Source organism: Falco biarmicus, chromosome 12 (assembly GCF_023638135.1).
Source record: "Falco biarmicus isolate bFalBia1 chromosome 12, bFalBia1.pri, whole genome shotgun sequence".
In the NCBI taxonomy this organism is placed as follows: domain Eukaryota; kingdom Metazoa; phylum Chordata; class Aves; order Falconiformes; family Falconidae; genus Falco; species Falco biarmicus.
This window is the reverse complement of record NC_079299.1, coordinates 130,372-152,512: the sequence shown is the minus strand read 5'-3', so window position 1 is coordinate 152,512 and position 22,141 is coordinate 130,372. Positions and strand designations below refer to the sequence as shown.

General features: G+C 55.1%; 1 protein-coding gene across 1 annotated transcript in view; it reads left to right on the top strand.

Annotated features, from left to right (window-relative positions):
• The window catches only part of PTK7 (protein tyrosine kinase 7 (inactive)), a 38,652-nt gene extending 18,631 nt beyond the window's left edge, over positions 1-20,021 (top strand). The window contains 20 exon segments of the mRNA XM_056357225.1: positions 6,253-6,546; positions 7,092-7,194; positions 7,645-7,675; positions 7,677-7,836; positions 8,513-8,660; positions 9,686-9,816; positions 10,083-10,349; positions 10,577-10,710; positions 11,109-11,244; positions 11,376-11,495; positions 11,661-11,810; positions 12,107-12,257; positions 12,593-12,720; positions 13,027-13,230; positions 17,243-17,398; positions 17,563-17,795; positions 18,375-18,455; positions 18,536-18,687; positions 18,765-18,943; positions 19,171-20,021. Of these exon segments, the coding sequence (XP_056213200.1) occupies positions 6,253-6,546; positions 7,092-7,194; positions 7,645-7,675; positions 7,677-7,836; positions 8,513-8,660; positions 9,686-9,816; positions 10,083-10,349; positions 10,577-10,710; positions 11,109-11,244; positions 11,376-11,495; positions 11,661-11,810; positions 12,107-12,257; positions 12,593-12,720; positions 13,027-13,230; positions 17,243-17,398; positions 17,563-17,795; positions 18,375-18,455; positions 18,536-18,687; positions 18,765-18,943; positions 19,171-19,331 (3,119 nt within the window). The 3' untranslated portion in view covers positions 19,332-20,021.
• The last annotated feature ends 2,120 nt before the right edge of the window (positions 20,022-22,141 follow it).

Genomic DNA, 22,141 nt, shown 5'->3' with positions numbered 1-22,141 from the left:
GGGCTTGAGGGGAGCATGGATCTCCCAATCCCAGCCATGGGGCTGGGGATGTGGAGCAGCGTGGTGAGCTTCTGGCTCTGCTGGCACCACAGCCATGGCAAATGCCGGCTTAGATCTGTGCTGCCGGCTTGCTTTCCTCCACAGCTGCTGCTTCGTGCCCTGCCTGGGGCACATGCCACTGCCAGCCAACTTGCCTGTTACTTCCCCAACGCGGCTGTAGGTGGGCAAGGTGGATGCAGTGACAGCAGGGATGGGGGGCTGTGCAGCAGCTGCAGGCCTTGTGGTTCAGGCTGCATTCCCAAGTGATGTCGTTAGGCAAAGAGACAATGATTTTTGGATTGCTTCAAGATGTAGGTAACCCAGCCTGTCAGGCAGGGCAGGAGATGTGCTGCCTGTTCTCCCCAGTATGCACAATTGCTCTGCAGCACTGAGATGGGGTTGGGCTACTGGAGTGTCCCCAGCAAAGCGCTGGAGTGGGATGGCCACTGACATGTTAAGCAACGGATGGAAAACCCGGCTCCGGCCGAGACCTCGCTTGTAATGCTGTCCCATTCCCTTGCAACCTGCAAGATAAGCATGAAAGCTGGGGCTTGCTGCCATGGCAGGAGCTCGCCAGGCAGCATCCACAGTGCTCTCAGGCCTCTTGGATGGTACAGAAGGTGGGCAGGGTGCTGTCACTGCCAGGTGGCTGGGCTGCGGCAGGGCCACAGACTCTCTGTCTTGTTGGCAGCACTGAATACAGCCTTAGAGATGGCTGATCTGGGGATGAGTCCTGCCACCCCACACATTTTCCAGCTGTGTCTTTATGATTACAAAGCCCAGCACTCCTTGAGGGTCTGCAGTCCATGAGGTTTGTTACCAGTTGCCTGGCTGTCTCCAGGGCACAGCGTGGGAGGACAGCGTGCAGCCTTGGAGGTGAACACTGAGACACACAACTGGGCAGTTTGCTGCCACCTCCTCTGGTGTGCCTGGGGCGCGCCAAACCTGGTGCTGCCCAGGTGGGAACAGAGACGTGGGACCCCCCAAAACTTCAGCCCCAATCTCCCAGTGCTAGCCCTGAGCTCTGCCATGGCTCCCTCAGATCCTTAATACCCTTTTGGTGCATTTTCTTACAGCTCTCAGTGATGAAATCAGCAACGCTGATGTCTCTCACTTCTCTAGCTTTGGAGAACGGCCCCAAAACAAAGCCGTTCCCAGGCTGTGCTGCAGCCTGCTGCTAAATCATTGCAGTCACGCTGTGGCGGTACCCGAGGGGGTTGGCTGCCAGGCTACCACGGCTGGGTCTCCTTTGCCGAAGGTGTGGAGAGCCCTTTGCTGCTTGGCAAACTCAGGATTGAAAACTTGCTCAGGCAGCAGTGACTGGCTTTGTAGGGTTGCTCACCAAGTCTGTACCAGATGCAGCTTTGCTGGTTTTGTGTGTCACCCTGGAATGCTCTGCATGTGCTCAGCCCGCTGTGGCATTTGGAGGAGGCTGCAGCAGCTGAGTTCTGGGGGCTCCCAAGCCCAAAGAGAGTACTGAGATGCACTTGGTAGAAATGCAGGCTGGCAGCGCATTGTTAGCATGAGTATTTTTCCTGGGAAGCTGCTATTTGCCTGCTTAAATGAAATTAATTTAGAGCAAGGGGACACCTCTGCATGAAGGATGCTGTGTTCCTGCGTTCAGGTCTTTGCCATAGTATGCTCTCAGATCTGGGATGTGATCTGAGACTTCTCTCCATCTTTGTGCATCCTGCTGGTGCCTGCCCCCTCCCTGCAGATCATTTGTCTTTGTGGTGTGCAGGAATGATACCCTGGGAACCTGTAGGTACCAGTGTGACTTCCTTACACAATTTGCTTAACCTTCATCTGTTACCTAAACAGGAGGGTTTTGCATTTCAATGAAATATCCTTTGGGTAGAACACCACTGGTGTTTTCAAGTGTGTTGCATTTCACATATGTTTATCTAATCTGACTGAAACTTTCCTGAAAAAATTTCTGTAGCCACAGTTGAAATAGTTTTAGGCCAGAAACATGTGTTGAGGGTTTATTTTTCTCCCAGCCAGGGGTGGCTTGTGTCATGTATGTACACAGAGAGTGGGTGTTTGCCAGCACACACATTTGGGACTGCTGCTTGGTGTTGGCTTTGCAGGACTGTGGTCCTGCTGTGGTACTGGGGGTGAGCTCTGTACTGGCTTGGGCTTGCTAAGCTGGCTTCCAACAGAATTGGTGTTGCTGGGTATTTTTTGGCATGTCTTTTGCTAAGGGAAGAGAAGGAGTCTTTTTGCTTCTTTCAGCAGCTTGTAGTGATGCAGCCCAGCCCAGGTTAGCTCATGAAACCACAGCAGAAACATGCTGTTGTGAAGGTGTCCCATCAGACTGAGCAGAGCTCACCTTTGCTCTCCACCAGGTGCTGCAGGAGCTCTCTTGTCTGCTGCTTGGCCAGTTTGGCAGCCTCTGATGGCTGAGCCATGCGTGGCCGGCCGTGGCTCTGCCACACAGCAGTGCTGGGAGGTCCTCCAGCTGGCTGAGTGGAACGAAGCAGAGGTATTTTGGTTTTCGTTCAGCACAGGTGGTGAAGTCTGTTGGCTTTATACAGGTGTTAGCCAAACTCTGGCATAGTGGCATCCCCTGACAGATAGCCCTCTGCTTTGGTAGTGTTCTTGAGCCTGTGTCCCAAAAGCCCAGATGAGGTGGAGGGGATGTAGGGGATGCATGAACCCTGCTGACTGCAGCCCTTTCCTGGACCGGGGCTGTACAGCTTCCATGGGCGAGTGCAGCACCTTCCATCTCCTAACACTGGGCCCTGGTGCTCTGGATTTAGAGTACTGTGAAAAGCTGTGTCTAGTTCTGGGCTTCTGATGTCTTTCACCCCAAAACGTCTGGACCACATCTAGCTGCTACTGGTTTTCCTTTGCAGCTGACAGTGGTTTCTAGCATGTGCAGCCAGTCCATCCATGGCACCTTGGATAATCTTGTCAAAACAAACCCCAAGTTGATGGCTCTTACTGCACTTTAACAATTATTTGTCCCAGTTTGCTTTGGCACTTGTGCTCGTGAGGTGTTCATCATGGGGATCTCGCTTGAGCTAAAATGGTTGTGTCCATTCCCCAGGATGGAAGGTAAAGACATAAATAGCTTTTCCTGTTTCACCGGGGGACTGGGTCCTCGTAAAAAAACCTTGAAAAATCCCTGCTTCCCATGTGGCTTTTGTGCCAAGCCTTCATAATGTCCCCTGTCTGCAGAGCTGTGTCCTCCTGCCTGTACACAGGGGCTGCTGAGGCAGCAGGATACATGTGGTGAGGCTGCTGAAGTTCTTGGCTGGCCAGTGCTGGGTGAAACGCAGTTGTGCTGGCAGTGCTGGGGTAAAAGCAGTTGTGCTGTGGTTTAGTGTTATACTGCTAATGCTGGCAGTTTAGTGCCAGAAGCACACCTAATTGAAAATACCGTGTCTTAATACTCAAATGGCCTGTAACTTCAGGGAGAAGTGTCTCATCACTAACTCCAGTGCTGGCATGACTAGTACAATGCAAAAGGCTTTGGAATGCTGAGACCCCAAAAGAACTGATCCATCTCCTTCAGGAACTCTCTTAATGCATGCTGCCTTGCACGTGTTTTGTACCATGCAGGTATGGTTGGGTGGGCATGTGCCTTGGTGCCCTGAAGCCTATCTGTGGAAAACGACAGACCTAGCTCCTATAGGTCCACACCTCAGTGGATTTGACTGTCCTGTTCCCTTTTGCTTCTGTCTCTGTCCCAGCAGCCCGTTTTGGCACAAGCTATGCTCCTGCTGCTGTGGAGCTGTTGTGCTGTGAGTGCACAGCTGTGTTTGTGTGGGGTCGGGTGGTTGCCACCCTGCTGTGAGCACTTCTGGTGAGACAGATCTGATGTGCAGGGAGCTAGATGCGTGTACCTATGTAAGAACACATGTTCCTGCAGATTGTGTTGCCTTGGGGCATGTGTTCATGAGACAACTGTCACAGGCCGATGAATAGTTCCTAGCTTTTGGGGAGGTGCAGGGTAGCTGACAATGGAAACTTCACTGGACATGCTGACCCTTGAAGCACAGCACACTGATGGGGCTTAGCTCAATATGAGACCACCCAGGAGACAGGACTTTGGACACTGCAGCTCTGTCATTCAGGCCACAAGGGTCAGTCTGTGGCTACTCCTGGTGGCCTTAAATGCTGTGAGTACAGTTGACAAGTGATGCCTGCCCAGCAGCTGTGGGACTTAACCTGGGACAGTGCCCTGGGGACATTGCCTGCACACTAAGGTCAGTGGCACAGTTGGGTGCTGAAGGCAGAAAGCCAGGCTGCACTGAGGTCCACATCCTAGGCTCTGCAGTATGTCATTGCGCACTGCGGTTCCTGTGACCTCCCAGTTCCTTTCTGCCTCCTTCCCGGTGGCTTCTTTGGGGTGACTGAAAATTAGAATTGAGCCTACAGTCCCATTTTATAAAGGCTGTAGGCAGGAAAGACCTGAGCTCTGGACTACCGTCTCCTCTGCCCCAGTGTCTTTGGGAAGAGGTTTCTGTGGTGTTCGCAATGGGAGCACCTTGCTGCTCTCTCTGGGCTACGGGGAAAGAGTGTTAACAGACACATGCTGGGGTGCCCCTGCTCCTGACTGACACATGCTGGGAGACTGGAGCCTCATCCTGAGGAGCAGCAGTGCTGGATGAGCTCCTGTGTCCGTGCCTGGCTGTCTCTGTGAGTGAGGTTGCTCACGCTAGTTATGCTGGAAATTTGCGGCTGGCTCTGGGGTGCCTGTGAGCAGCTGCAGGCAGGAGAGGCTTTGCTTCGTGCTTGCGCTACATGGCGAGCTCTTGAGGCTTTACAGAATGTGGTGATCTAGATAACTCCTTCAAAACACCCCCTTCAGAATAGGATCCCTTACCCTTAGCTCTGAGTGACTGAGATGTCCTGTCAAATCGTGTCCCTTTACCTGGCTTTTATACAAACAGCAGGCAGGAGGATGTGGCTTAGCCTCCAAAGAGGAGCTGCCCTTCAACTGGGCTTGGAGCCTGTTCATCTAACTCGCCCAGTTTCTGACCTGTTTTTTGAACTGTTTTCTGGACTGTTCCTCACAGTTGTGGGAATGCACCATTTTGACTGCTCTCTCATTCACCTTTGTGAGAGATAGCTTCTAGGATCCTCAAAATCTGCCTGGCTTGGCCTCTTTCCCTGCAGAGCATGGTGCTGGGAACAGAGTCCAACAGCAACTGGTGTGTGCTGAATTGCCCTTTGTCTGCTTTCCTTTATGTGGCCAGCTGCTAACCGGAGTGGGTCGCCTGCGTGGCTGGCTGCAGCTAGACAGCAGCCAGATTAGGGATATGCCAGCACAGTCCCTCGGCAGCCACATCAAGGAAGTGCTGGCTGCTCTGTCCCCAGGACCCTGAGCTCTTGGGGTGGGAGTTAGTGTGTGGAGGAGGGTTCTTAAGCTTTTCCACCCCTGCAGAGAGATGCTTCCAGCCCTTCAGAGCCACCCCACAGCCACTGTCAGACCCTGGGGTCAACCACTGCAATTTTTTGTTTCCACTCCTGCTTGCAACTGGGCTGAGTCCCCAGCCCAGGCTTGGGGTGTCACTGCTGTATCCTCTTGTGCTGTGCACCGGCAGCTGCTGTGTTTATTCCTATGAGCAATCCTTGTTCCAGACCAGGTTTTTTTCTAGGTAATTTCTGAGGATGTGGAGGTGAGATGGAGAAATGATCCCAAGGAGAGAAGCTTTGAGGAAAACCTAGAAACAATCTGTGGGTCTTGCTGATCTGGGGCAGTCTTGATGCATGGCTGGGACTTGGGGCGTATCCCAAAAAACAGGACAAGAGGAGCGCAAAGAAACTTGAACTGTCCAGGAAGCTGGTTGTTCTCTAGTGCTTTGGTGAGTGACTCCCCGGCTCTCGCACTTCGGCTCTCGCACTTCGAGACCCTCTTCATTCAGGCTGGCAGTGCAGCACTTAGCCGTGGGGCACAGGAAGCTCTCTCTGAACAGCCCCAGCCCCAGGGAGCAGAGGGCTGTCCTTGGCTTGTGGCAGGCTCAGGCAGCCCTGTCCCAGTGACTGCTAGGGAGACAGCCTTAAAGCACGTGTGTTGGCATCTGAGCACAGATCTGTCTAAACTCCCCATCAGGGGCTGGTTTTGGCAGATGTGCTTTAGGGTATTTTCTCCTAACATGGTAATTTCAGCTGTCTGGAGACCCTTGAGACCAGCATGTGTCTACCTGCTCTCTTCTCCCCGTCCTCGTGCTCTAAATGTGCCTTCCTTTTTCTGTCTTGCAGTTGTGGAGACTCAGGCGATGATCCTCTTCACCAAGGAGCCGTACTCCCAGGACGCGCTGCACGGCCGCAGCGCCATCCTCCGCTGCGAGGTGGAGGAGCCGGCAGGCGTGCAGTTTGAGTGGCTGCAGAATGGGCTCCCTGTGCAGGACACAGAGCAACGCTTCAAGGAAGGCAGCAACCTCCAGTTTGCTGCTATCAGTCGGCACCGGGATGCCGGGGTCTTCCAGTGTGTAGCGAGGAACGTGCTCACTGGGGAGGAGGCCCGCACAGCCAATGCGTCTTTCAACATAAAGTGTGAGTGTGGGGCGAGGGCAGCCGGGCATGTGCTGCAGCCAGGTGCTGCCTGCCACAGACAGGGCGAAGCAGCCTCTTAGGAGGGCCTGAGGCTGGAAACAGCTTCGCCAAGCTGCCTACTAGCATATGCAGGGGTCAGACAGGGATTGGACAGTGTGAACTGTGCAAGTAGGACTCCTCCAGCTACTGTGCCCTTCGTGCCCTCTAGGCTGCTTGCACCTTCTGATGTCCCCAAGGCTGTCTGAGATGCTTTCTTCTGCCTCCTTCCCCGTTTTTATATATGAAATGGGGGTGTTACTGCACCAGACGTGTCCTGAGCACTGTAGATCCTCTCAGAGCCCCTTATCCCTCAGAGGAGTGCTACACAGGGCAGAGCAGGACAACTGCAGGGTGGACATCCCTTTACTCCATGCTGGCTTGAGGGCTCATGCATCTCTAAGCGTGCTTGTGCCCTTGCTGCCCACTCTGATTATTACTGAGTCAGCACCCACCTGGGCTCCGTAGGTTTGGAGAGCCAGCTGTGTTGATATTCTTTGATTCTACAGGGATTGAGACTGGCAGCGTGGTACTGAAGCAGCCAGCCACCGTAGCTGAGATCCAGCCCTCCTCCACAGTGGTGCTGCGGTGTCACATTGACGGTCACCCACGGTAAGGGTTGCCTCCCGAGGAGTGGATTCTGGCCAGGGGTCCCCCCCATACGTTTACTGCGTGCTCTTCCCCTCTCTGTTTCTCTCTCCTCTCTCCTGCGAGGATTCAGTAGAGTCTAGGCGAAAGGCAGGATTGAGCCTGTGGCTGAGCACCGGGGGAGAAGGCAAATGGCTTCCTCAGAGCCGCGTAGCAAGGAGCACAGTAAGGACGGGCTGTCACAGTCCAGTCACTGAGCTGCTTGGTGTGCTGCGGTCACTCTCCGTTGCTTCCCAGTCATGTCCTGTCCACTTGTCTGCATGTCTCATGGCTTCGTGTCTGTGTCGGGGCCAGCAGCGGGTACAGAGAGCCAGGGAAATGGGCCATCTCTGGGCTGTCTCCTCCACACACATGCTCTCTGGGGAGCCCTGCCGGTGCCCTGCACCTGGTCACCCTCTCGCCCCTGTCTTGCAGCCCCACATGGCAGTGGTTTCAGGATGGTACCCCCGCTCCCTGATGGCCACAGCACCTATTCTGTCAGCAACAAGGAGCGAACGCTGACACTGCGGAGTGTCAGCCCCGATGACAATGGTCTGTACTACTGCTGTGCCCGAAGTGCTGTTGGCTTTGTCTGCAGCCAGAACAACTTCACGCTGAATATCATCGGTGAGTTGTGTTGCCCTGTGCAGGGCCGGGGGTCCGGCTGTTTGACTGCTCCACTAAGAGCCTCCCCCCTGCTGCAGGGTGGGGGCCAGGCCGCAGGACAGTGCCAGGCTGGTGTGATTCGCTCTATGCAAAACTTCTGGCCAGGGACAGGTCTGACGCATCTGGCCGGGTTTGAACCCTACCCTCTCTAGAGTTGTTAATTTGCCCCTGCATCTTTCTGGAGCAGGTCTGTGCTGTTGTCCCTGGTACTGGAGCACCAGGGTCATTGCTTCTTCAACAAGGTTTGGACCCTGGAGGCTGTAGGTGCCGCAGGTCTTTGTAATACCAGTGCCGCTGTGGTGCCGCGTGGGTGAGACACCCTGTTGGCCTTTGGAGGCAAGGCTGGGGAGGGGGCAGGAGATGTTGACTTCAGAGAAGTATCTGGAATTGGACAAAGGACTTTGCAGTCCAGGTTTAGTCTGTTCTCTAGGAGCCCACGGGTGCTCAGGGCTTTCCCTAGAGCAGGTAGCACATGCGGTGCTGGGCTCTGGCTGTGTAATTACCGCTGTACTGGTGTGCCTGCCTCCTTCAGTCCAGCAGCATGCAAGCACTTTTTGTGTCTCCTCCAGAGCGCTGGTGAAGGGCCACCACAGGCCACTCTGCTCTTATCACCCTCCTGTGGTCTCTGCCGTTGCAGATGAGAGCTTTCCTCAGGCAGTGATTGTCCCACAGGACCTCATCGTGACCAAGAATGAAGAGGCCATATTTGATTGCCAGTTTGCAGCTGTGCCCCCTCCCACACAGGAGTGGCTCTTCGAAGACAGCCCTGTCACCAACAGATCCAAGTAACAGGGACCCCAGCGATGTGGGCAGGGTTGGGAGGAGAAGGGGGCACCATGCTTCAGAAGCAGCAGAGGCCAAACCCTAGCTGTGCCGAGGGCCATGGTCAGTGTCAGGCTGGCTTTGGGATAGGTTTCTCAGTGTGGCTGGCTTGGGTGTAGCAGGGCCTGTGCCCTTGTGGGTGGCCTTTATCTGCACAGGACAGCACAAGCGGTTTGTCCTCAAATGGGTCTGTGGGGCTTCAGCCCTAGGTGCCCACATGTGGTGATCCTCAGAGCTGGTGATATCTCCCAGCCCCAGATGTCCATGTGTGGTGATTCCGTGGAGCCGCGAACAGCTCAGACCCCAGACACTCACTTAGGACAATTCGCAGAGCTAGGGACACATCGCAGTACCAGATGCCCACAGGTTCGGGGATCCCAGTCCCCAGATTTGGGGACACCTCCCAGCCCCAACACCTGTGCAGCTATCGCTGTGCCCGTGGCTGCCTTGCACCTCCAGATACAAGTGTGTGGTGATCCCCAGAACCAGGAATGTTTCTGAGCCCCAGACACCTGTGTGTGGGGCAATCTCCAGAGCTGGGAACATCTCCCAGCCCAGGCTGCCTGTGGACGGTGATCCTGGACCCCGGGATGTCTCTCAGCCAGGCTGTGCCAGGCAAGTGATGCTGTCTGGGTGTCAGATGCCCAGTGGTCTGGCAGCTCCCAGGCGCCACCTTGTGCCCCCTGCCCCCTTCCCTGGCTGTGCCAGCTTTCAGAGCTGGCCCACTTTGGTGATGCATCTTTCGGTGGGAGACAGCTCTTCTCCAAGAAAGAGACTTCTGTTAGCTCCTTTCCTCCATGAAGCATGTGTCCCGCTACCTCCTTGTTTATGTGTGCTACTCCCCTGCCCCTGGCACTGGGAAGTGCTGATTTGGCAAAAGAGTCTCCCTCTTGGTTCCACGGGGTCGTGTAGGACATCACAGGGCTGTGCCCCTGGCCCATGTCCTGCAGAGATGCCCACTGAGCCCTGCCTCTCCCCACATGCCCAGGACCACCGTGTTCGCCAATGGCTCCCTGCTGATCACCCAGGTGAGGGCTCGCAGCACCGGTGTCTATAAGTGTGTTGGCCATGGGCAGAGGGGGAAAGCTCTTGTGCTGAAGGCAACTCTGCGGCTGGCAGGTGAGGTCCTGGGGCTGGTGGCAGGGTGGGCAGTGGGTCCCAGAGTTGCAGTGTCACTCTGGAGCTATGTGACAGTATAGTGATGGGTCAGTATGTGGAGAACTGCTCAGTTTATCTGTGAAATGGCTCACTCCTGCTGCCTGGATGAGGGAAGCAAGCATAGCCTGTGTGCACTCTCCCTTGGCTGATGCTCCCATGGGGATGGCTGGTGGGTTGGCTACACATTACTGCCCTGTTTGATCCCTGCTGTCTATTGCTCCTCTCAGAGATCGAAGAAATGGCACCCTTCTCTCCGAAGGTGTTGACAGCAAACCAGGGGCACCGCGTGACCTGCACTGCCCCGCGAGGCATACCCACACCTCAGGTCTGGTGGGAAAGGAACCAGGAACGAGTTCCCACTGCTGGCAGGGTGCACCAAGAGGCAGAGCAGCTCGTTTTCACCAGTATCACTGAGACTGATGCAGGGACCTACACATGCCATGCTGCCAACAAGGCTGGAGAGAAGAAACAGGAGCTGAGCATCACTGTGGCTAGTAGGCAGCTTTCTGGGAAGGGCTGGGAGCAGAGAAGGGGGCTGGATAAGGGCGTTGGGGCGAACTGCAGTAGGATGGCACATTGCCTTGCTGATAGAGGGAGGCATGTCTCTCCTGGCTGGGCTGCAGGACCCCGTGGTTGGCTGCACGCTGCCTGCCTGGTCTGCACTGGTGCTGGCCAGAGGGGTGGTGAGCGGCCCTGTGTAATCCATTGCTTCTGTGCCCAGCGGTACCCAAGTGGGTGGAGATGCCCAAGGACAGCCAGCTGGAGGAGAGCAAGCCAGGATACCTGCACTGCCTCAGCAAGGCCTCCCTGAAACCCACCGTCACCTGGTACCGCAACGGCGTCTCCATCTCTGAGGTAAGGCAATGGGGCAAGCCCCTGCTGCTCATGGGCACTTCTGCTGGGCACCTGCGTAGCTCCTTCCTCTACTGCTGCTGTTTCTTGCCTTACTCCTAGGCACAGCATCCCTGTCACCCCCACTCTGGCCATATTCCTGGCATCATCTCCATCCTACTGGTGTGTAGGTGCACAATTGACTGTCTTTAGCCACTTGGCCAGCCCCGTGCTTTTGGGGTAGTGACATGAGAGATTGTCACTGCAGCTTGTCTCAGTTCTCCATGTGGGTCTTGGCAGGGGTGTGTCTATGTGAAGCATGGTGTGGGCATGTGGAGTGTCAGGAGTGCTGCAAGCAATGTCTGAGGCCAGGGCTGGTGACAGTGTCATTTCTGCCTCACTCCCTTCCCTGCTCTGGGCAGGACTCACGGTTTGAGATCTCAGAGAATGGGACGCTGCGTATCAACAATGTGGAGGTGTACGATGGGACCATGTACAAGTGTGTGAGCAGCACGCCAGCAGGCAGCATCGAGGGATACGCACGGGTGCACGTGCTAGGTATGCTGGACAAGCACTCCACATTCTCCTCTTGTGGGGAACTGTTTTGCCTGGCAGGTTGCAGGCATGGTGCCTCCAGCCTTTCCTGCAGCCAGGGCGGGGGTGCCTAACAGCACATCTGTCTCTTGCAGAGAAGCTGAAGTTCACTCCGCCACCCCAGCCACTGCAGTGCATGGAGTTTGATAAGGAGGTTACAGTGTCCTGCTCAGCCACTGGCCGGGAAAAACCCACCATCCAGTGGACTAAGACAGGTAAGGGGGAACTCGGATGCAATATGTCTCTTTCTGACCTGGGGCCCCAGGAACCTTGCGCTGGCCCACGTCCATCACAGGTGAAGCAGCAGTGCTGCGGCTGCTTGAGAAGCTGCTGTGTGGCTTCATGTATGACCGCTACATCCCTCTTCTTGCATCCTGCAGATGGGAGCAGCTTGCCATCCCATGTCAGCCACAATGCTGGCATCTTGTCCTTCCACAAGGTGAGCAGGAGCGATTCAGGGAACTACACATGCATCGCCTCCAACAGCCCGCAGGGCGAGATCCGTGCCACTGTGCAGCTCGTGGTAGCAGGTGAGGGCTATGCAGCAGGCAGGCGGGTTTCCTGCTGTGCTGGCCTCGCTGTGGGTCTGCCTTGGTGGCACCCAACTGGGACGCCCCTGCAGAGAGGGAAGGGTCTGCCCTGACCCTGAGTTCTGTCCCCACCCCGAGCTCTGCCCCGCAGCACTTGAGTGTCTGGTTTGTCAGTGCTTTGCATGCAGCCTGAGAGGGCGTGTGCCACTGTGCCAATGCTGGCGCTGCTTCCCTATGGAAGCTCAACCCCGTTCCCTCGAGCTTGACAGTGTTTGTGTCGGCCTCTCTGCCTTCAGTTTACGTCACGTTCAAGCTAGAGCCAGAGCCCACGACAGTGTACCAGGGGCACACAGCCATGTTCCAGTGCCAGGCAGAGGGGGACCCTGTGCCACACATCCAGTGGAAAGGGAAGGACAAGATTTTGGATCCCGGCAAGCTCCTGCCCAGGTACGTAACCTCAATTCCAAACTGAAATGTGGCACAGCATGGCGCTCCCCTGCCTACCGAGCATGCAGGTGCTGATGGTGCAGTCTCGGGGTCCCAGCTTGGAAGGGGGAGTCACACAGTCAGCTGTCTCCTGGCCCCAGGGTTTCCCTTTCTGCCACAGCCTGTCAAGTTGCAGTTGAGCTGCAACCATTTGTTCTTGAGCATTGCACAGCCTGAGATTCAAGATGATTGCGCTGGGAATGTGAGGCTGAGACATCCTGGGGAGGTGGGGCTGCAGGTGCCACAAGCGTGCCTCTGCCCTCCGGTGCTTGCAAAGGGCTCTGTGTGGTTGGCAGGATTCAGATCATGCCCAATGGCTCCCTGGTGATTTACGACGTTACCACTGAGGACTCTGGAAAATATACCTGTATCGCCGGCAACAGCTGCAACATCAAGCATCGTGAGGCCTTCCTATATGTCGTAGGTAAGGGAGGTACCTGATGTCAGGACATGGCCTGCTGGTACCCCTGGCAGCTCTGGGCCCTGCTTCTGGCCCCACTGGTGGGTGCTGCATGTCAGACCATGCTTGCTATAGGGAGTCACAGCAGCATCCCTACTGGGATGAAGCACAGTGTGCGTGGGCTGTGACCAACATTCTGTGGCTGGACAAGGAGGTGGCCACAGCAGCGGGGGCTTGGAGGGGGCTTTTCTCATTCCGCCAACACATTCCTGAGAAGGATTTGGGAAATCCCTCCACACCTTCATGGGTTTGGTGCTCTCTGCCCCACAGACAAGCCAGCAGCAGAAGAGGATGAGGGACCTGGCAGCCACACACCATACAAAATGATCCAGACCATTGGGCTTTCAGTGGGGGCAGCTGTTGCCTATATTATTATTGTGCTGGGGCTGATGTTCTACTGTAAGAAGCGGAGAAAAGCCAAGAGGTTGAAGAAGCACCCGGAAGGCGAGGAACCCGAAATGGAGTGTCTGAATGGTGAGGCTGACACGCCTAGGGTGGGGGCTTCACTGCCAGCCCCTTACCCCTGGGTTGGTAGGGCTGAGGGGCAGGGAGCTCCTGGGGAACAGGGGACAACTCCTTACCCTTGGAGTCTCTTGCTCTTGGTTTTGGCTGTGGCTGGTGGCAGAGACCTGCTGCCAGGTGAGAAATAGGCGAATTAGTGTAAAACCTATATCCCAGCCCTGCATCATGGCCGTCTCTGCTGAGTTACATATCACTTCTGCTTTCCAGCACCTGTACGTGGCTTCACATACACCCTTTGCCAAGGGGAAGGGAGTAGCCCTGTTGCAATGTAATGAAATAGTAGTACTCTGCCGGCCCGTTCAAATCACAGTTCAGCAGCTCCTGGTGCTGGAGGGAAGACTTTTCAGTGAACAGCCCTGAACTCTGCTGTGAACTCACGTTGTTATCTCTGAAACCTGTATAAGCTTTGAGCATCTACACCATCCTCCAACAAGGACTTCTGGAGCATAACAGGTTATCTGAAAAAAGGTTTCTGTTTGCTTTTTGAGCTTGTCACCTGTCAGCTCTGCACTGGAACACACAGCTCTTCTGTACATGTGATTGTTCCTGTGAGTGCCTTTCCTGGTTGCACTGTCGCCTCGCTGAGCTGGGGAGCCCCAGACAGACGCGGTGCATCCAGCTTTGCAGAGTGGCACAGCTGTGCTGTGTCCTGTTTGGAGCTGCGCCACTGGCCTCTGTTCCCTGTCCACAGAGCTCGTTCTGGAGACAGAGCAGGCGGCTTGGGGCTGAGCTCACCACTGCAGATGGGACATCGGGGTTCCTTTCCCCAGGCCTCCGATTGTATCTCTGGCTGCACCTCCCAGTGCTCATTGTCCGTCTGCAGCTGGCCACAGCTGTCCTGTACCTTTGCTTCTAGCTAAGTTGGCAGCTTTGGCAAATAGCTGCCAGCAGCGCCCTTTTCATGTTGGCATGTTGAATTACCCTGGTTCCTGCCTTCTGTGTGTCTGTTGGAGGATGTTCCCTCCTGTCCTGTGGTAGCTGAGCTGCTTTTTAACAGCTGTTTCCATGAGACCCTGCAAAGTGCCTGCAAATAGACTAAACTTGGGTCCCCATTTGTGCATGAGCTACATGACTCCTTCAGTGAACTCCAGAGATCTCTGGGGCATCATTTTCATTTGCAAAAGCTGTTTCAGCTCTTTCTCCTGACATTGTGGTTGTTCTTGCATCACTGATACCAGTGATGACTTGTAAGTGATGGGGTGCAGTTGAGTTTGCTGCCCTTGTAATTCCCTGGATCTCCCCCTACACCACTGTAAATGCAGACATTGTGCTTCCCCCTCCCAGTTCTCCAGCACACAGCCATGTCCTGATTGAGTGGGGGTTGCTGTGAGGTCCTGGCAAAACATCATGGCTGGGTTTGTCTCTTGGTTTTCCTCCGGTATTGCTACTTTGAACAGAGCCAAACCTGCAGAAGAGAAGTGGGGAGCCTCCTGGGAGCAGGGATGCAGGAGCATCTCTGCGGCTTTGTGCTCTGCTGCTGTCACCACTGTCAGCTCTTCCTGTGGACCAGTTGCTGGCTGCTCACCTGTGCCAACAGGCTCTGGCCAGCATCCTCTTCCTGGGAAAGGATTTGTTTTAATCTTTCTTGAGGTGGTCTCAGATTTTTATTTTGGCCTGTCTTTATTATATTTTCTTTTTATTCTGCCAGAGTTTGCCTCTTCTTACCCCTTCATTTGGAACTGGTTTAGCTGTCAGAGAGTTGTATCCTTGCTGCTACAAGCAGACCCAGCTGCTCAGATGTCTGCGCTCCTTTCTGGTACTCCTTTCTCCATAGCCTCTCTGGAGAAGCGGTTTGGAGCTGTCAGCTCCAGTGGAGTCACCCCCTTCACCAATGGTCTTCAAAGATCTGGCTCTTTTCCTCCTCCTGATGTAGTCCCTCTTTAGCTGGGTGACCTGAAGTATCTCAGCACCTGCCTGATGACAAGTACTCCCTGGCTGGCCACCAGCTGACTTTTCCAGTGCCCTTAGGATGCAAACAGATTTGGCCTTCCTGTGGATTTGCAGTGGATCCTTGCTATGGATTTCCTATGGATCAATGCACTTCTAACAAGTCAGTCACCTTGCAAGGTCACGTCCTCGGTGTGCCACATCCTGTGCAACAAGGGTGTTTGCTCTCAGTGTCCCTCTGACTGTACTGCTTTTTTTGGGTGAATACAGACAGCGTTTTGGGAGGTTAAGGGCTGTGGGGGCTGAGGGGAGCATTTGATTTCTGTGTTGACGTGCTAATTTCTCCAGGGCAGCATGGCTGTGTCTCTTTCTCCAGGAGATGCTCAGGTGTTGTAGGCAGGTGGGCAAATCGGGCAGCTCTTCTACACTTGGTTCCCCTCTGGACTGCTGGATATGTAAATTAAACCTCCTGTTCATTTTTGCAGTCCCGTTGCTCTTAACAGTCTTGTCAAAGCTCTGAAACGTGGAGGTGTCTGTTCTCAGAAGTGCCTGTTGCTGCTGCCCACTGGTGCTGTCTTTCAGTGGCAGCATACTTGCTCTGCAGCTCTCAGTATTTTCTTGGCACGGTTGCAGCAGTCATCTTGTATTATCCTCTTTGGCTTCAGGCTTGTAGTCTTGAGACACTATCAGTCATGAGTGCAGACAGAACAGGGTCAAACAGTCTTGCTAATAATTAGCATAGAAACAGGAGAGTGTAAGTGGTATCGAGCTTTGATTTATAGGGTAGATGTTGGGTTTTTGCTATGGTCTTCTGCAAATGTTACTCCAGTGTGAGAGAGGACAGCTGTCAGTAGCCATGGCTCTTAAGTCAACATGTCTCAGTCTTCACAGCTCCAAGCCTACCTGCAGCAAAGCCACGGTCCCTGTCATCGTGGCCAGACCTGCACAGGATGTGCTGGTGGACTGGTACCTGTCTTGTACGCCTGTGTTGTAAACATGCATGCACACACACTGCTGTACAGTACTCCTTGGTGGAAATTATGGGCAGTGGGATTCCCGTTGGAGTTACCTCACGTTGGGTCAGGTCTTAATTTTGTGATTAAATCCTTTTGCGTGGCCAGGTGTTTCCTTATTGTTTGCTCCTGGACTAGTTGATGTGGAGTGTGCAGAGTAATGCAGGGTGATGCTGCAGGTGTCTCAGCCGCCTTGGCTCAGTGTTGTGTCCCACTTCACATTCAAACTCCTGCCTTCAGCTTATGGAAAGTACCACTTCCTAGTGCCAGGTCTGATCCAAGCAGTAAATGGATTCAAAATCAAGGTTTGCTATCTATACAGACTTTCCCTTACGAGCTGCCTGTAAAATGCCAGGTTCTCTTCTTTAAGGCAGTAATGTTTTGTCCTGGTCGCTGGCTTGTGTTTGTGCCAGGGAAATTGCTAGTGCAGTTCCTGAGCGGAAAGCTTGCTGGGGTTGATTGCAAGCACAGTGCTTCCTAGTGCTGCTTTAGCCCAGGCAATAAACTCCAGGCTGATCTGATCTGATGAGTTCAAGATTACCAAGGACATGAGCACTGCGGGCTTGCTCAGGAGTGAGCAAGGAGCAGGGAGTCTGTCTGCAGCAGCCACTGCCAGATAGACCTGAGTCCCTCGGGCATCAGGAGGCTGTGGTTATAGTGAGCAGGGTTCTCTCTGCTTTATCTCTGCCTCATATCCAACCTCCTGCTGCTGTTCTGCAGAGTTTTGTCAATGGTAGTTCGAATGTAGCCACCTCTTTGGGATGACTGAGTGGTGTAGGATGGACAAGGCCAGATGGGGCTGGTTGGCTCTGGGACCAAGCCGTTTCTCAGCATCTGATTTCAAGGGTGGCTGCAGGGCTGCCAGAGATGCGACCGGACCTGAGCCCAGAGGGAACAACTGTGTGGAGGCCACTCTGTTGTTGCCTGGGGCTAGACATCAAGCTGGGGTGCTTGGAGCCAGTTGTGGGTGCTAGGATTGTCAGCCCCAGAAGGGGCTAATCCCCGGCATGATGTTATCTGCACAGCCCAGAGAGATGCTGAAGCCATTTGTACTTCCCTTGCAGGTGATGCTTTGCTGCAGAACGGGCAGATGACGGCGGAGATCCAGGAAGAAGTGGCCTTGACCAACATGGGCAGCAGCTCGGGGGCCAGCAAGCGGCACAGTGCTGCTGACAAGATGCACTTTCCACGTTCCAGCCTGCAGACAATCACAACCCTAGGTATGCTGGGCCACCCTGGCCCTGACCCCACCCCAGCAGGAAACCTGTGGCTGAAACCCCAGCATGTCCTGGCCAGAAAACTGGATGTGCTGGGGTGCAGGGGTCCTGTGGCTGCTGGGCTGTCAAATACATACGCTGTCCTGATGTGTGCCCTATGCTTCCAGGCAGGGGGGAGTTTGGTGAAGTGTTCCTGGCCAAGGCAAAAGGTGCAGAGGATGGCGAGGGTGAAGCACTGGTCCTGGTGAAGAGCCTGCAGACAAGGGATGAGCAGCTGCAGCTGGACTTCAGGCGAGAGGCCGAGATGTTTGGCAAGCTGAACCACTCTAACGTGGTGCGGCTGCTGGGGCTGTGCCGTGAGGCAGAGCCACACTACATGGTCCTGGAGTACGTGGACTTGGTAAGGGCCCTGCCAGCAGTGCCTGCAGTGAGAGGGAGGAGGAGGGATAGACAACAGGTGTGAGATCTGCAAGTGTGATGTGGGCCAGGCTGGCACCACAGGGTATAGGGAGACCAGGCTGAGCTTACCACTGTGTTCCCAACATGTGGATGAATCTTGAGGGGAATAAGGGTCTCCTGCAAGACCTGGAGATGCCTTCATCCTCTTCCGCATCCTCCTGATTTCTGGTTTATGTCCAGGACTCAGCTGGATAAATTTAGCTCTGGGACTCCATGCTGCAGAATGGCTGCAAATGCCAAGGGCTACTGTGGGGAGCATGGGAGAGAAATTAATTTGGGGCCTGAAGAACCTCCTGGAAACATCAGGCCTGCTTGCCCTGATCTTAGCCAGTTAAAGGCCCAGAAGTGAGATGCTGGCTTGCCCTACAGGACAGGGACCAGGAAGGCAGGTGGGGACTGTGGCCCAGGAGATGAGGATCCGTGGGCTTCCCAGTGGGCCTGCTACATCAGGGGCACTGTGGGACCGATGTGGCTGGCATCAAGGAGAGATGCTGCCTCTGAGTTGCTGTCTGTCTCCCAGGGGGACCTGAAGCAGTTCCTGAGGATCTCCAAGAGCAAAGATGACTCTCTGAAGCCGCAGCCCCTCACTACCAAACATAAGGTGACAGTGCAGCTTTGGAAGTGCTGTGGGGCCAGGGATCCCAAGGAGAGCAGCCATGGCTGACATCTCTCTGGGGTCAGGTGTCTCTCTGCACACAGGTGGCCCTGGGCATGGAGCATCTCTCCAATGGCAGGTTTGTGCACCGGGACTTGGCAGCCAGGAACTGCCTGGTCAGTGCCCAGCGGCAGGTCAAGGTCTCATCCCTGAGCCTCAGCAAGGATGTGTACAACAGGTCAGCTGGGAGTCTGGCAGGGGAATGGGAGGGGCGGGGATGGCACCCATCTCATTGCCTGCCTGTCCTGCCTGCAGCGAGTACTACCACTTCCGCCAGGCCTGGATCCCGCTGCGCTGGATGCCACCTGAGGCTGTGCTAGAAGACGAGTTCTCCACCAAGTCTGATGTGTGGTCCTTTGGGGTGCTCATGTGGGAGGTCTTCATGCATGGGGAGATGCCCTATGCTCCACTGGCAGATGATGAGGTCCTAGCAGGTACGCAGAGCACCTCGTGTTTTCCCTGGCATCGTAGCAGGCTTCCTTTCCCTGTGGTGGTAGAGGGGGGACGGCTGGCCTGCGTGACGTTCCCCCCCTCTTGACGTGGTGCTGGTCTGGCTGGGGAGGCTGTTCCAGCCCATGTGGAGAGATGCTGCCCTCCTTGTGCCTCACGGAAAGGATCATACCTCTTCCCAACGGCCCTTTGGGCTTTGCTTTTGTGCCAGGTCTGCAATCGGGAAAGACGAAGCTCCCGCACCCCGAGGGCTGCCCTTCCCGCCTTCTCAAGCTGATGCAGCGCTGCTGGGCCCCCAGCCCTAAGGATCGACCCTCCTTCAGTGAGCTCGCCACTGCCCTGGGGGACAGCCCAGCTGACAGCAAAGCCTGAGCATCCTGGCTCTTACTGGGGAAGGACGTGGCAGGGTGGATGGGGGTCTGGAGGTGCCCGGGGGAGCCCCTGGCATTCCTGTGGCCCCTTGCTGAGCCTGACCCTGATGCGCCAGTGAGCAGCTCGGCACCAGTGGCTGCTGGACTCAAAGCACAAGCCAGTGTACCCCAGACCCCCCACCCCTCTCCTCCATGGGTCCCCAAAGACAGCCCTTGCTGCCTCTTGGTCTCCACCTGCCCAGCCCGGCCCCCTTGGGCTGCTGGTGTGGATGGAGCACGGCTCCCCCTCACCCACCGAGAGCTGGGCTCCAGCACCAGGCTCTCCATCCCCCCTCGCCACTTGCATTATCTGCCAGCCTGGCCCGGCCTCCGTCCATCTGTGCTAGGCATGCCTGCCTCCCCCATACCCCACGGGTACAGGCCAGCCAGCAGGAACACAAAGTGCCTGGCATATGAAGGAGCTCACTACCTTTCCCAACTACCCTGTGCCTTTTTTTGTACGACAGAGCCCCCTCTCCCTGTTCTTCCAGAGCGCTGACTCCTCCTTACCATAGTATTTCTGTTACTGGAATGCAGCCTAGAGTGGGTTAGTTTGTTTGCTTGAGTGGAGAGTACCACAGCCAAGAAGGGTTGGGTTTTGTTGGGTTTTTGTGTGCTGCTCTCAATAATAAAGAAGGCGCTTTTTTTGTTAGGTTTTTTTGGTCTTTGTGAGATGCTGCTCTCAGATGGCTGTTTTAACTGTTTTCCTCCACATGGTTCCTGGGAAGGGTTGGAGGCCAGTTCCTCAGGCATGTCTCCTTCGTTTAGTTTAATGCATTTTCCCCCTTCCCAACTAGATCAGAGATGCCATTCCCAGCCTGCCATGCCCCAAGGGGTGCTTTGCCTCAGCACTTACTGTCCCTCTAGGCCAGGGGTCCTCAAACTACAGCCCGGGGGCTGGATACGTATTTACAGAACCCCCCTGCCGAGGGTTGGGGAGGGAAACCAAGCAGCCGCAGACGACCTCCTGCCACTTCATCCACGCGCTGGCCCCCTGTTTAAAAAGTTTGAGGACCCCTGCTCTAGGCAGTCATGGGTTGCTGTCTCAGAGGGACGTGTGTGCCAAGATGTCCCTTTCAGACTCCCTGCAAGCAACTGATTATGGACACATTGACAGGCTCCCCCCAGTTCAGGTAGCCAAGCAAGCTTTTGTAGCAACTTGTCTCCAGTGTGGTTGGGTTTGTGCACCCACCCCTGTGGCCTGAGGCAGCTGCGCAGGGTTGTGTTTTCACATGGGAGATTTCAGCTGATGCTGCTTACAGCACTGAGGAGCTCATGGGGCCAGGCCTGCATGGGAATACAGGAGGGACTGCTGCTGTCACATGTGGACCATAGCCCTCTTCCCCTGTGCCAGTGGCCTTGAGCAATGGCAGGGTCCTGGCAGTCTCTCCTTGGGGATGGAGGGGTGGGCCCCAGGCCCTCCAGCATGCAGACGAGCCAAGCCATGATGAGGCAGGGCTTTTCCCTCGGAGCTAGCGTGGGATGCTGGGTTTGGCCAAGCTGCAGACCAGCAGTTTCACTTGCTGCACAGCTCAGGGTTGGAGGACTATAAAGAAAGATCTTGAGCTCTTCCAGAAGGCCTACGGGGGGTGGACTTGAGGTCGGGGACAAGCTGCACGATGGAAATTCTTAATGGATATCGGGAAAAATGCTTCTCCCCAAGGGTGGTAAAGGTCTGAGACAGTCCTGGAGAAGCTGTGGGATCTCCATCTTCAGAGATGCTCAACCATCAACTAGATACGCCCCCAAACAACCTTATCTGGTTTGCTCTGCTATAAGCAGGGATGGGCCAGAAATGTCCAGGATCCACATCTGCTACCCGGAGAGGCTGTGGAGATGCTGGAGAGTGAAGAGGGCTATTTTCTTGGAATGCTAGCTGGCTTTCAGCTCAGATTTGGTCTGAGGCTTGGGAACAGGGTCAGCTGGGCCTGTCTAGGGGCAAGCAAGTTTGCTGACTGTAGAGCAGAGTTATCAGAAGTGTTTGTCCCTTCCCCAAACAGCTGTGATGTCTTGCAGCTAGGAGCTGTGGAGTCCCCTGGCCAAGGCCTCTTGGTGAGCTGAGATGTGGCTGTGGCTGGCTGTTGGGCCCCTCTCTCCTCCCCAGACCTGGTGTTACTTCTCATAGTGGGCTTGGCAGCAGGTTATTGCCACCCTGCACCCTTGCTGCCTCCATGACCCTTCTCCAGATGGCCTGGCCACAGCCTGGGGCTGGTGGCATCGTGCACGCTGGGAGCAGCTGTTATGGACAGAGGTCTTCAGATGTGCCTTCTCTCCCCTTCACAGCTCCATGTTCCTCTTGCCACTCCTCGCTGTTCTTCCCAGCATGTATGCAACCCTTTTGAAACATGCAAGTGCGCTAGCACTGCTACATATCATGGTCTCCAACTTGCAAATGATGTCTCACATGTGTTTGCTGTTTTATTCATGTCCTTTTGTTCCATCTCTCCCATCCATCTCATTCCTGTGGACTTTCCTGCCTGCTGCCCTACATTTCAGACAGGATGGCTATGCACTGTGGGCTGATTCCTGCAGCCGAGTCACTAACGAATATGTCTTGTCTTGCCTGCGTGTCCCTGTAGTATTTACTTCTAGAGCACATCTTGCCCCAGAAATAGTCCCAGCTGGTTCTGCAGCTGCTTCCTTGAGCATTTGTGGATAGATCATATCAGAGCCTGTCACTGGGTCCTTCTAGCTGGACCAGCATTCCTACGCTGCAGCATCATGTCTGGTCACCCAGCAGAGGTTTCCCACTCCATCCTGGTCATTGGTGCT